The 14,248-nt window shown below is 36.2% G+C and overlaps 1 protein-coding gene across 1 annotated transcript in view; it reads right to left on the reverse strand.

The window, feature by feature from the left end:
- Positions 1 to 14,248, reverse strand: part of PREP (prolyl endopeptidase) — a 157,654-nt gene that overhangs the window by 12,516 nt on the left and 130,890 nt on the right. Inside the window, exons 11-14 of the mRNA XM_027855254.1 lie at positions 12,903 to 13,039; positions 8,665 to 8,759; positions 4,052 to 4,183; positions 676 to 832 (exon numbers count right to left, since the gene is read on the reverse strand). Coding sequence (XP_027711055.1) covers positions 676 to 832; positions 4,052 to 4,183; positions 8,665 to 8,759; positions 12,903 to 13,039 — 521 coding nt within the window. The remainder of the gene's footprint in view (positions 1 to 675; positions 833 to 4,051; positions 4,184 to 8,664; positions 8,760 to 12,902; positions 13,040 to 14,248) is intronic.

A 14,248-nucleotide genomic window follows, 5' to 3' on the forward strand; every position in this document is an offset into this window, starting at 1 on the left:
TTTGGGAAGTCACACTGATGTATGGTGGACAAGTAGTATGGGCCTTCATCCTTTTACTTCTATCAGACATTCATTTTTTCTATTTTCTTTTTAAAATTGTGGCATGGGAAGAGTAAAGAAATGAATCTTAGCAATGTCTACTATAAATCTAGACAAGATCATCAGGAACATGGACATCAGAAACCTACTATGATCTACAATATTTACATGGTAAATTGTGCCCTACCTTGGCTCTCATTTTAGCAGTAAAATATCTACTCTCCCTAGAATGTAGGGAAGAATTTCCTCCTCAATATTAAGGGTTAAGGAAAGTGAAAGCAATAAACTGTGTTAAGTACTGTATGAAAAAGCTATTAAGTGCTGTGGCCAACTTTGACTCCAAAGACAAATGGGGAAACTCATCTCTCTTTTCTTGGCAGAAGGGCAGGAGACTGAAGGGCAGCATGTACAGAGTGAGGCCTACTCTATCAGGCAACACCATCAATGGAGCACTCTGTTGGAGGAAGAAGGGCTGTGGCAGAGAAGGGACTGGTTATTGGGAAGTGAAGGCAACATTTTAAAAAGCATAAATAAAACACTTATTTTTTTTGAAGGCTATCAGAGAAAAACTCACTTCAGAACCACACAAATCAAAGCGTTGATCACCAGGCAATAAGTGAAACTTGAGAATCTTACTTGCTAAGCCATTCAAAGTGTTCTTTTGTGTCAGAGCAACCGTAGTCAGTGGTCCAGGCATGGCCAATGGTGTACTTATGGAACTTCAGCATGTCCATCACTCCAACTTGGGCAATGACACAACCGAAGAGGTCAGGGCGCTGATTAGCACAAGCAGCTGAAAGAAAGAAAAGAAAGGCAGAAATATTGGACCTCAAGTTACATGAGAATTACTAAAAAACAATCAAAGGTGACCCAGAGGCTGATGGCCATGAATATGACCCTTTTTAGAAGGCTCACAGAACTTTAAGCTAAAAGAAACCTCAGATTAACCCGTCTAATCCACTCATTTTACAAATGTTAACCCAGTTCACATAACTAGCTAGAAGACAAGCTAGGTCTTGACCTCAGATCTACTGATATCGAGTCAGTGTTATTTTCCCAGTGGATCATTCCATGCCGTTTATCCTTTAATCCTGGATATTTTATCTTTCTTCTTCTCCTCACACATGTACCTTTCAGGTAGGGACTTTTTCATCCTTTGAACCTACAGTGTACTTTATACACTGTATTCACAGTTCCTAGCACAGTGCCCAGCACACAGGCACTCAATAAATACTTGCTAATTGATTCCTTAACTCTTGTCTAGTCTAGTCATTGTTAACTCTCACAATGACTTTGACCTTAATACAACTCCTCTTCCCAATCATCCTTTTGTTATATAATTTTCCCTGTATAACCTTCTTTCTCCCTTCTCATTCTTTCAGTTTTTATTCTTTCTTTTGTGCTCTATCTAACCACCCAGAGAGATCTTCCTTATAGTAAAGAAGCTGGCCACCTGGGAAAAAGAGTGCTGAAGGCTTTGGAACAGTTGACTAAGGAGGTAGAGTGATCTTTAGCTAATCCTTGACAATGAGAAAGAATAGGATCCTGTGAAGGTTAATAACAATGGAGAGGATATGGGATTCAGAGAAGAAATGATATCAGGAGGGAAAGGTTTGACTCAACATGAAACATGCTATGCTAGGCACACACAGATTTGATTTGCAGATACTTTCCATACCAAATACTGTTTAAAAATTTCAAAGAGGGACAAATGTTTAAATATAATAGGTATTTAAAGAAACAATGGAAACCACAAGAAAATGTATGCCTTTACTGAAATTATTTGATTTTTCAAATCCATCTCCATCAAATTTAGAGAAGAATACAATTTTATTACTTGTTAAAGAGAATTATGCTTATAAAATTTTGTATGAATTTAACCTTAAATTATTATAGAAGTATATATTTTTACTTTTAATAGAATATGGGGGGAGGCAAAAGGAGGGAATGGACTAGATTAATAAATTTGTTGTAGGTAGGAGTATTTAAAGTTTTCTATTAACTTAGAAAACATAATGAAGGATAACACTCAAAAATTGGCATTTATACCCAACACGTTTGAAGACTTGTGCTCAAGCTTTGTGCACTGAAATTTCTACAAGCTATTCAAAACCATATCTTATATGTGGGTTATTTAAGACCAACCACAATCCAGATATATGAAAATCTGCACTTTGTAGTGCCTGCTCAAATATCTGAACTTTGCCATTTCTCCTCTGCAAATCCCACAAACCACAGAATCCCATTCTGGTCCTCACTTTCACCTCCCAAAAGACATGATGGCCAGATCAAATAAAAAATCTACATAGACATCAACAAGATATGCAAAGTATTTCTACTATGACTACATCTCAAATGATAAAAACTGAACAAAGAATTTAAAAATATCTTGTATACGTAATTATTCCTCCCATGACTTAAGAGAGATTAACACAATAATGTGTCGCATACTGAACACCAACACAACTTATTACTTATGAAATGCTGATGATTTTGTAAGGTGTCCCAACTGTTTTAGGATTAAAACAGCATAGAATGCTGAAAAATACCCTTTAATGAATCAATTAAGCATATGGCATATCAGAGAAACTGATAAAAGAAATTCGTAGATGAATCTGAGAAGAAAGAACCAGCAAGATTCTTAGGAAAATTAATGATGGTTATATGTAAAATTACTAATAAGCTTTAAAAAAAGTACAATTTCATTAAATATCAATTATGGATGATTAATTACATAGTATATTATGACAGGGATAGGCACTGGAACTGTGATTTCACTGTTACAGGGAATGCCTGGAGAAGGAAACTCCTCCTACCTCCCCTTTACTTTATTTATTTATTTATTTATTTATTTTGATGAGGCAATCGAGGTTAAGTGACTTGCCCAGGGTCACACAGCTAGTAAGTGTTAAGTGTCTGAGGCCAAATTGGAACTCAGGTCCTCCTGACTCCAAGGCCAGAGCTCTATACACTGTGCCATCTAGCTGCCCCTAGATCCCCTTTAACTGGAGAGGTTGCCCAGGGTCACACAGCCACATATGTTAGAGACAGTACATCAACCCAGGTCAGTTGCCTCTCAGATAGCTGGTTATCCATGGCAAATTGTGACAATTACCCAGGATACAAGCTAACTACTGTTACCTTTATCATAGTATACCTGCCTTGTGTCATTTGTATTTTTATATATCCTACTGATCTGAAAGTAAGTCACACTTGAACATAGCACCCCTAAAATAAGACAACTTTCCCTATGTTAATATCAAGGAGGCTAAAGCATGGAGAGGATTTTAAATAAAAAATGTTTTGGTGGGAACGGTGCATATTTAAGACTGAAGTGTGGAAATGGAAACACTTCACATAGATTGAGTAGAGGGCTCATGGGTCTGCCACCAAAATAGCTATGTGACCTTACATTTAACCTTTCTGGGTCTCTGTGTCCTTATCTTTAAAAAAGGGGCGAGGGGGAGGAAGGGGAAGGACAATATGATTTCTACGTTCTCTTTCGGCTTTAAAATTTTATGATTCATTTTGTGTAAATCCTGCTGTAAAATCAAGCTAGCTTCTACAGCATAGCCTCTATTCCTAACTAATAAGAGTAATTTAGCTATATTATCTCTAAGGTACCTTTTTCAGCTGCTGCATCTTAGATTTTCAGCATATATTGAAAAATAACACCAATTAAAGGTCATATTCAAATTGTATATATGCTAATTTTAGGAAAGGCAGTGTGGTATAGTTTAATGAATATTGGGCTTGCCTTTGTTTGTATGCCCAGTGCCCTGAATAATACTTAGCACACAGTAGGTGCTAAATAAATGCATATGAAATGATTTATCCCAACACATAAAATTTAAAACACTAAATAGTTTTTGAATTGTTTGTCATCTGAGATTATCTATGTATCTGCTCTCTACTGACTAGGATAATTTGAAGAGTATCCTCAGAAAAGATTCTCTGAAAATTTACTTTGTATTTAAAAAGCAAGTACAATGAATAGAAATATAAATCTTACCCACTAAAAGTCCTCCATTTGAACCTCCATTAATAGTCAATCTCTTTGGTGAAGTGTAACCCTCCTTTATAAGATATTCAGCAGCACACTGAAAGTCATCAAAGCAGTTTTGCTTTTTGCCCAGGATACCACCTACAATATACCAAAAGCAGGAGAGGAAGGGGAGGTACTGAGAGTTCATTCCATAAAATTCATAATACTATACAGTCAAAAGAAACTCAAAACAAAGTAGAAAAAAATTTCAGCTCAAGGAAATGATGAGGTAAACTTGGTACCCCCCAACCCCAATGCTTTGCTGAGTCCTAAATAATAAAATGCTTGCATTATGGAACAAGTGGGTTACAATTCTCACTAACAGACTTGCAGGTCAGATTCTGTTACACAGATCTTCAATGACCTCATCCAAGAATTAACTTAATATCATGTGAAAATTTACAGAAAACCTTTTCAATGTGCAATATTTTCCTAATTCATCATAAAAGACCAACATTACATTTCCTTTTAAAAGAATGTCAAGTAAAATGACAATTTCCACGTAGACAGTAGAACAGAAAAAGAATATTGTACATAAAATTGTATTTTCATGCAGAGCCTGCTTTTCTTTTTAAACATATTGTTAGTTCAGTATGTAACTATCAAAACTATCCTACTTGTCTGTGACACCTTCTGGCCTTCTTTCTGTTCTCTGCTTTTAAAAAATGCTTCAATGCTATATACTCTTTCCTTTCTCTTTCTTTTTTTGGGGGGGGTGGAGGGAAGCACAACCCTGTCTTCCCTTTTGCACCCTCTTCAATTGAAAAAATAAACAAAACCTATGTAACAAATATACAAAGTCAATCAAAACAAATTTCCATAATGGTTGTGTCTGAAAATGCATGTCTAATTCTTTGAGTCCATCACTCCTCTCTGGTGGGTAGACCAGTGAAAACTGGTCTTCAGGACCGATTAGTCAATCGGTGGTTAGTGAATACATTAAGAATTCTAAAGTTTTTCAGAGTTATTTGTCTTTACAACAAACAATGCATTTAGAAAGATGCTAAATGAGCAATAAAACACATGACTTTGAAAATTTTGTGACATTCAACTAGACTCAGCCATACAGTATAGCAGAAAGAAAATTGGACCAAAGGAAAAAGGAAACCAGTTCTAGTCTTTACTCTGTCATCAACGAGCTGTGTGACCTTGGGTAAACAATTTCATTTCTCCAAGACTCAATTTCCTCTTATGGGTCAAATGAAGAATTTGTACCAGATAGTCTTTAAAGTCAATTAACCTTTATTTCCTCTTCTATAAAAAGAAGAGGTTGGACTAGATGACATCTCTGAGGTCCCAGGTTCTAGTTTGCTTGTCTATTCTCTCCCTCCATGTTCTCTGTGATCCAGCCATGCTGACCCACCCACCCACTTTTCCACACCTGATTCTCCATCTCCCATCTCTGGGACTTTGCACTGTTTGTCCCCTATGCCTCAAATGCACCATCTCTTAGAATGTCCAGCTTCTGTTAAAATTTAGCTCTAGTGACACTTTCTATATGAACCCTGTCTCACCCTCAGCTGCTAGTATCATCCTTCTCAAAACTACCTCAATTTTAATTGTTTATATATTATGCATATATTTACATATATATATCTTATCTCTCTCAGAATATATGAAGGAAGGGATTATCTCACTTTTTTTCTGTGTATATTCTCTGTATCCTCAGGATTTAGCACAGTGCTTGGCACATAGTATGTGCTTAAGAAATGCTTGTTGATTGATAAATCCATGATTCTATGATGGAAAACTTTCCAAGTCCAATAATTTTTAATTCACATGAAAGATTAATGTCTAGCAGAAAACAAGCAAAATAAAGGCAGTACCAGCACTATTTTCCTTATTTTATAGATGAGGACACTGAGGTTTTGAAAGGCTGTGACTTGCCTATGATCACACAGCTAATATTTGAGGCAGGATAACAACTCAAGCTGCCTGGTTCCAAGCATAGTAATCTATTCACTATCAGAATGCCTCTCAGAAAGAGATGGCCAAATGAGAACATGCAATTTTCCAAAGAGAAACATTGCCACTTTGTAGAAGCTAAATTCAAACGTCAAAACAGAAATCCAAACATGCAAAAGTTCAGAAATCCTGAATTTACTGAGTTCTCATTTAGTAAAATACCATAATATGGGAGGTGTAGTTTCCGTCCTTCTAGAGTAAGATCAGGGTACTTTGTATTTATTTAATGAGTTGCCTAAGTTTGGAACTCTGCATTACCTACCCCAAAGGAATGTTGTGGATGAAAACATTTTGTAAATCATTTATATAACATATGAATATGAATCATTCCTGTTACTAGCTCCCAAGCTCTCACTTCTTCAGGGGTTTGAAATGCTATGGATAAAAATTTCAGACATCCCCTTGTCCAAAAGCTCTGTGCCAATCTATACCCTTCAAAAATCTCTTATGGAAATTTTTTCTAGCCATATCCAACTCGTCACTTCTTTATGTTAAATCCTTTCAGCACTACATACAATACGAGGCCTTATTTTGACCAGTATCTTTTACTTAAACACTTGTTTAGGTCATTCATAAATCAAGTCACAAATTCACACCAACCTCAATGAACGGGAGGCTCTTTTATTCCCACATTTCTCCACTGCTGATTCTGTAGTTCCAGACTAGTTAACATCCTCATTTGTGTTTGGGGTATGCCCTATGCTTTTTTGCTTCCTCCCCCCAAATGAGAAAGGGAGTGGTGTCTTTGAGTTGGGGGTAGAGGAAGCATGGTGAGTTTGATTTGAGGCCTGCTAAATTTGGGGTGGTGGAAGAATATTTATGTGAAGAAGTACTAGAAGCTGTTTTATATTTGAGATTACTACACTTGAGCCAAAAACAGGTTTTCAACACCACTAAAAAGTTCCATAACCTCTCAGGTCCTTGGGGGGAAAGCCAACTACCTCAAATAAAAGTTTATATCGCAGGAAATGTATAAAGAGGACTGATAATATGTCTCTTCTGAGATTTGGGGCTTTTCCATTCATTTTTAAGTCATTTCCCTTAAGTATAAGACCAGAGGAAACAATAAATGAAAAGGAAAAATGTTTACTGAATTACCCTGGATACTCGGTTTTGGGCAAAGGTCAAAATTCACACGCGCACCCTCAAAGGAACATCAAAGTCGTCTATGAAGTGAACAAAAAGTAGATACATATCTAATTATGCATCTAAGATGAACTACTTCTGTAGAAATCTGATTAAAGATGAAGCAATAGAACTAAAGAAGTTTTTTTTAAACACATCAAAATAAATGTTATTAAGATTTTAATAAGAAAACCATGGCAGAAACGAATCAGCTATGATTACTTAGCTTTAAGATACATCACTTGCAGTATAGACCGTTACATTTTTAAACCTAATTATCAGTCAACTTCCAGGTAAAACATTTGCTTTAAATTTAACAGACTACAGACAGAATCATCTTACAGCTAACAACAACAACTAGGCCATTTCTACTGCTAGCACTCAATCTCAGTTTGTTCTAGGAAAAGTTTCTAAAGTCAAGCTCTAGTTTACCAGTCCAATTTAAGTGATGGTGGTGGAAAAGAACAAGTATTTTGCTTAAATTTAGGTACAGAATTAAGCCAAAAAGTCATGGTCATGGGAAATGCATTAGTTTCAGATTGTGGTGTTCAAAATGATTGAAATTAGGCAAAATCTTTGAGGGCTGGGCCCTAAACTCTGATACCTACTAGCTGCTTTGGCCTGTCTTTTAAAGTTGTTCACATTCCCATTTAATGTTCTTTGATTACTGGGTTTCATTTGAAGGGGAAAACCAAGGCACCTGCCTTTGGGCCATGTGATTTAGAAGGGTGAAGATGAGGGAGTGGATGTCCTGAACTGCTAGGTCAGCTTACACACAGCTCTAACTGTACAAAATGGCTGCAAGAGACTAACCCTGGCCTTCACACAGTTAGACCAGGATTAAAAAGTAAATCTCAAGGAAGGCTAATACCAAAAGTTTTGAGTCAATAGTTCATCTTGAAACTGTAAGCCACAGGATGACTTTAAAAGAGAAGGATAACAGAGGGGGAAAAAAAGAGTATCTAGTTTCTCACTCAAAAGTCCGTATTAAGTAACTTATCTATAAAGGGTCATCTTAACAGTTTTAAAAATGATCTTTATTGATATCCTTTGTTTTGCATCACCTACATTCTCCTTCTCAAGAACCATTCCTTATAATAAAGAATGAAAAAGAAAAATATTTCAGCAAAATTAAACAACAAAAAAGACTGACATACTCAATATTGCACACCCAAAGGAATCCACTACAAAGACGACCTCCATATATTTAAAAAAACCAACAATGAAAACAATTTTTGTTATATTTTGGGGAAATAGCTCTGAAATCCAGCTACTGTATATTCCAATTATAAAACAACACGTGTGGAAAAGTTAGCTTAATGAAAAGGGGCAGATGTTGATACATGTGCAGAGATGTGTATATTTGCTTTATCAAACAAGCAGAATTCAGCTGAGGGAGGGTTAGGAGTAGAAAAAGAAAAAGTTAAAAAAAAACACAATGTCATTCTTGATTAAAACACCATTTTGTTTTGGTAGGGGAAGTGCCTTACCTTTGTGCCAGGTCTCTCCATATTCACCCCCTCCTCTAATGTTAGCTATTGCTAGTATACCACCCATGTGCCTCACAAAAATGAGCCTGGATACACTGTGAAACAAACAAAAAAGAACAGTTACCTTTAGTTACTTTTCTAGCTGCTGGTGTTATTTCCTTTCCTCTCAAAAATATAAACGCAACTAAACAACCAAAATATACCTTGCTGCATTTGGCATCGTTTAAATGTGGGGCCCAGAATAATCACATGACAAGACAATTTGATCGGACTATATAATTTTTCCTGCGTGATGTCTGGCTATAAAGCACTGCCACAAATTTCCATTTGAGTATCTAGTGTTTCTCATTTCTCTGTATTTGCAAATATATAACTAAGCAGAATAGTAATAAACACTTCATAAAAATGTGAATATGATACACGGACTACTGGATCAAACTGAATGTATTTTTCTACAAACATTTGGGTGTATTAAATAATACTGGCAGTTAAAGTTTTAGCAAAGATTTTCTTAGAATTCAGACCAAGGTCATTACTATCATATTTTCAGAAGTTTTATGTACGTTGCCTCTAACATACTTTGTTACTTTAAAAAAGTTGTGAAATATTTAGTATATTTTAAAAAGAGGCACTGTAGAGAGTTAAAGACACATGGCACTCATCCTCTTTAGGTTACAACTCCAGTCCCATATTTCCAACTATTAGTCAGACATCTTTACTCAGAAGTCTCCTCTCTCCGAAACTTTATGTTAATAGGACATCATTCTTCATTCAAAAAGTAGCTCCCAAATACGTATTACCTAAAGTCCAAACTCTTTATTTTGCCTGGAATTCAAGACCTTATACAATCTAGCACAAAGCTCATCATTCCTTTTCATATATACAATAGTCCATCCAAAGAGGACCAATGGTTTCATCACATAGATAGTGACTCTATTATTTGATTCCAAAATCTAGGGAGTGATATAAGAGACCACTTGGAGAGACAAACACTTTGAGCAGAACAGATGACCCATTAGTAAGCTGGAACATGCCCAAGAAATTGCAAAGCTTCTTCTTTAAAAAATGACTTCAAGCTTATGATAAAGGCAGAAGCCCATAGAATCCAACATTCTACAAGTTCTGCTGTATGTCTGGGACATTAAGACTACAACAGTCTCCAAAGGATTCCAAATGAATATCACACAGAGAGGAATGGGAAAGCACAAGGTGGAGATGAGCAGGCTGTAGCACGTAATAAATGAAGAACTCTGAAGAACAAGAGTAAAATATTCTACCAAGGAATTATGTAATAGGACGAGAAGGGCTTTTTATGTGATGAGGACAAGGGATGACAGCTGGAAGGTAAGAGTGCTTCACTGATACTCTTAGAATGACGAGAGAAAGGACAGAAACTTGTTAAATGGATTCCCTGTGATGAGCTTAAGGCAGGACATGGGCAAGAGACACACAGCTTGGAGAGGCATGGGTGACTTTTGATCTCTATCTTTAGAGGGAACTTTCAAAACTTATCTTGGCATTTAAGGACCTCCCATATTTTAGCTGGGATTCTAGTTATTGACATACATTTTATCACCCTCTACTAGATGACTTAAGTTCCCTGAGGGCAGGAACTGTGTTGTTTTTTAATTATTAAAATCAAAGTCCTTACATAGAATAAGCCCTTAAAAATAACATCCAGTATCTTATTGGGATTAACTTTAATAAAGAGCTCTGTAAATAGGGAAAGTCAGAAGACAAAAGGAAAAAAGATCTCATTGTGATCATCTTCTCTTTGGTTTTTCTTAATCTACTATGAGGATTCTAAATTCTTCAATTCTTGTGGAATCTGAATCCATTCCTCGATACCAAAGGCTTCACGTATATGTCCTGCACTGACATCATCTAGACAGTAAGCCCCACAAGAGCAGAGAGTGTGTCTTCATATCCCAACTCAATAAAACTCAATAAAAAGTTGTGAATATTAATGATAGTTCATAGATTACACGAATTTGGCTTTACAGTCTATTGGAATGGGTTGTCTGAGCTGAATTCACAATGCGGTAGTCATAAAGTTCACAATACCTTTCATAGAGGGTGACATACTGCAAAGGTATTGCATAGATTTCAAATAAACTATAATCTAGTCATTATATATTGCTCCTCCCAAGAATGTAAATTTTGTGCTGGGCACATAGCTTGATGGATTGAATTAAAACACCAGATTGGCTATAGTGTGAAATTTTTCATCGTATAAACTTTTTTTTTGGCCGTAGCAACTATTGATGACCGTCGAGCATTTACTTAGTGATGGATGGATGGATGGATGGAGTACCCGAACTGATGAAAATTAAGGATCCATAAAGTATATGTGTTACCTAAGCTCATTACAAAATCTCCTAGCTCAGAGGAACACTATATTTTACTTGAAGAAAACCAAGTAAAGACCATCCTTAATGCCCATCAATTGGGGAATGGCTGAACAAGTTGTGGTATATGAATGTAATGGAATACTACTGTGTTATAAGAAATGATGAACAGGCTGACTTCAGAAAAACCTGGAAAGTCTTGTACAGTCTGATGCTGAGTGAAGTGAGCAGAACCAGGAGAACGTTGTACACAATAACAGCCACGTTGTGTGATGACTAATATTGGTAAACTTAAGAAGAATCTAAGATATCTCCAAAGGCCTCGTGACGGAAGATGCTATCTACATCCAAAGAAAGAACTATGGAGTTTGAATGCAGATCGAAGCATACTATTTGCTCTTTTTTTCCCTCTGTTTTGTTTTGTTTCTCCTTTTTTGTGGTTCCTCTTATTGGTTCTAAGTCTTATTTACAACACGATTAATGTGAAAATATGTTTAATAGGAATGTATATGTAGAGCCTGTATCACAGTGCACACCATCTTGGGAAGGGAGGGAAGAACGTTTAAAACTCAAAAGCTTATGGAAGTGAATGTTGAAAACTAAAAATAAATAAATAATAATTTTTAAAAATAACATAAACGCTTTGAGAGCAGGAAAAAAAATTTTTATAATTGTTTGAACAAAATTGGTTTCCTTTGTCATCCGATGTGTTTGACTGATGGCACTGAACACAATTATTCTGAGAAGGGGGTCCATTTACTTCACCAGACTGCTAAAGGGTCAGGATGACACAACAAAGGTTACAAGCCCTGGACTAGTCACAAGGTACTTGTGCTCACAGCATAAGAATCCAAAAGCTGCCCATCCTAACACTGGGAAAATCTAATGCCAAGAACTTCTCTTCCAAAATCTTAAAAACATTTGCAGTTCTGCCCATTTTAAAGTTATCAGATGAAACCCTGTTTCTCAAGGTCTCCCTAAATATCATGATTCAAAATGAGCAAGAGTAAAGCAACAGAGTAAGGATTTTTCATTTCCTGAGACCAACAAATAGGAATATGGTAAAGATATTCCTTTCTTAAATAAGCAGCAAGTTGAAAATGTGAAATGGATAGAAATAAGGTAATGTGCGTCCTTGCTTTCTTTTCCCTGCAAGGAACAGACACTTAAATAAATGCGAATTAAGGCAGTTTCTAACACTGACTGTAAAGCCTGTGATTCAAGTAGGAAGCTAATCATGTTGTCATCAACAATCTGGGTTCCGACTTTTCCCCTCAAGTATAAGAGGTACAATGAAAAGAGCAGCGGTTGGAGTCATGGGACCCGGATTTACATCCAGATTTTGTCTCTCAGTCACTCCATCTTTCTGAGGCCTACATTTTTATCGATAAAGTAAGGGGGATGAACTGGCTGACTTTCAAGGTCCCTCCTGGCTCTAAGTCTATGATCCTGTGATACAAATCATGTTAGAACAAATGAAGAGAAGAACAGAAATAAGATTTCTATAATAATTTCTATAATAATAAATCCTAAGACTGTCATTGAAAGTATTTCCATTGCTCTTTACATTTCAAAACCTACAGAGATTATTCAGAAAACAAAGCAAAACGCTAGAAAAGTAGTACTTACTGATAAGGACACTTCTAAGTCAGAAGGAAATGCTTAATTTATATCAGGGAAAGGAAACAATTATCTAACGTGATTATTAAATTCACAGATGATGCTTAGAACATCTGAATAAAATGATTTTGAGAGATTCCCAAGTGAAAATACATTTTACTTGTCCTTAAAGGTAACCAAGTCTAATACAATATGATGGTCTTACTATGGGGATCTATAAATTGGAATAACAAACAAAACTCTGAGGTCTCAAGAGTATTCCACATTTACCTGTAGCTTGGTGTAATAGATATATTGAAGCCCCCATAGCCATACAAGAAACCAGGGTGAGAGCCATCTAATTTAATTCCTTTCTTATGCACAATAAACATTGGGATCTTCGTGCCATCTCTGCTGGGGTAGAACACCTAGGACAAGAGAGAGGAGAAGTTTAGATTCAATATGATACTTTTTGTATCATGTAAGCACTCCTGTGCTCTTCAAGGGGAAAATCTGAAAAGAAATAGTAAAGATGGCCCTATTTCTTCTATAGCTGAGCTAGAAAGCTTGATGGAAAAGTGGACAGAGCATAGGCCTTAGAGTCAGGAAGACTTGAGAGAGAATCTTGCATCAGACACTTGATAGATCAGTGACTCTTAAGGTGAGTCACTTAACCTCTGCCTCCTTCAGTTTCCTCATCTATAAAATGGAAATAATAACAGCACCAATCTCCCAGGGTGGCTGTGAAGATAAAATGAGATTATATTTGTAGAGTGGTTTGTCAACCATAAAATATACATACATGCTAGCTATTATTATTATTATTGTTGTTGTTATTAAGCTTTTCCTTGCTTTCCCACTATCTAGCAGTGTCACTACAAATAATTTTACTTCTATAGGCTTCAGTTTCCTCATCTGTAAAATGAAGAAAGGAGTTGAACCAGATGATCTAAGGCCCACCCAACTTTCTATGCTTTTCTGTATCTGTCTGTCTTCCATCCATTATGCCTTGAACTCGCTGAAACAAATTGTTAAACTGATGAATGGGCTATCTCCTACTCTGCTGCTACACACCACTGTTGATTGGGGAAAGAAACAAAGCCTTTCCTTCTTCCCTATAAGGGTCTTTGCCACACATCATTCCTAAGTGTGGACTTCCTTGAATTTATAATTAAGAATTAGAGTTTCCCTTCAAAGTGATATGTGGCATGATGATATAGTACCACTGACCAAAACAGCTATTAAAAAGTATGAAATGTTTCACTTTTTAAAAGTAAGTATGACCCAAACTGTCATTCCTGGGATAGAAATTCAACATTCAGTTCACCTTAGAAATCCCTTCAAATATCAAGGAAACTAAACAAAAGAAATGCTAGGGAAGGTGGCCTAGCCATACCCGATCTTAAATTGAATTATAAAGCAGCAATCATCAAAACTACTTGGTACTGGCTAAGAAACAGAGTAGTGGATCAGTGAAATATGTTAGGTACACAAGATACAGTAGTCAATGACTACAGTAATCTACTGTTTGATAAACCCAAAGACCCAAGGTTCTGGGATAAGAACTCACTATTTGACAAAAACTGCTGGGAAAACTGGAAAAGAGTATGGCAGAAACTAGGCATAGACCAAAATCT

The sequence above is a fragment of the Vombatus ursinus genome, unplaced genomic scaffold, assembly GCF_900497805.2.
Source record: "Vombatus ursinus unplaced genomic scaffold, bare-nosed wombat genome assembly UNPS02000582.1, whole genome shotgun sequence".
NCBI classification, from domain to species: Eukaryota; Metazoa; Chordata; class Mammalia; order Diprotodontia; family Vombatidae; genus Vombatus; species Vombatus ursinus.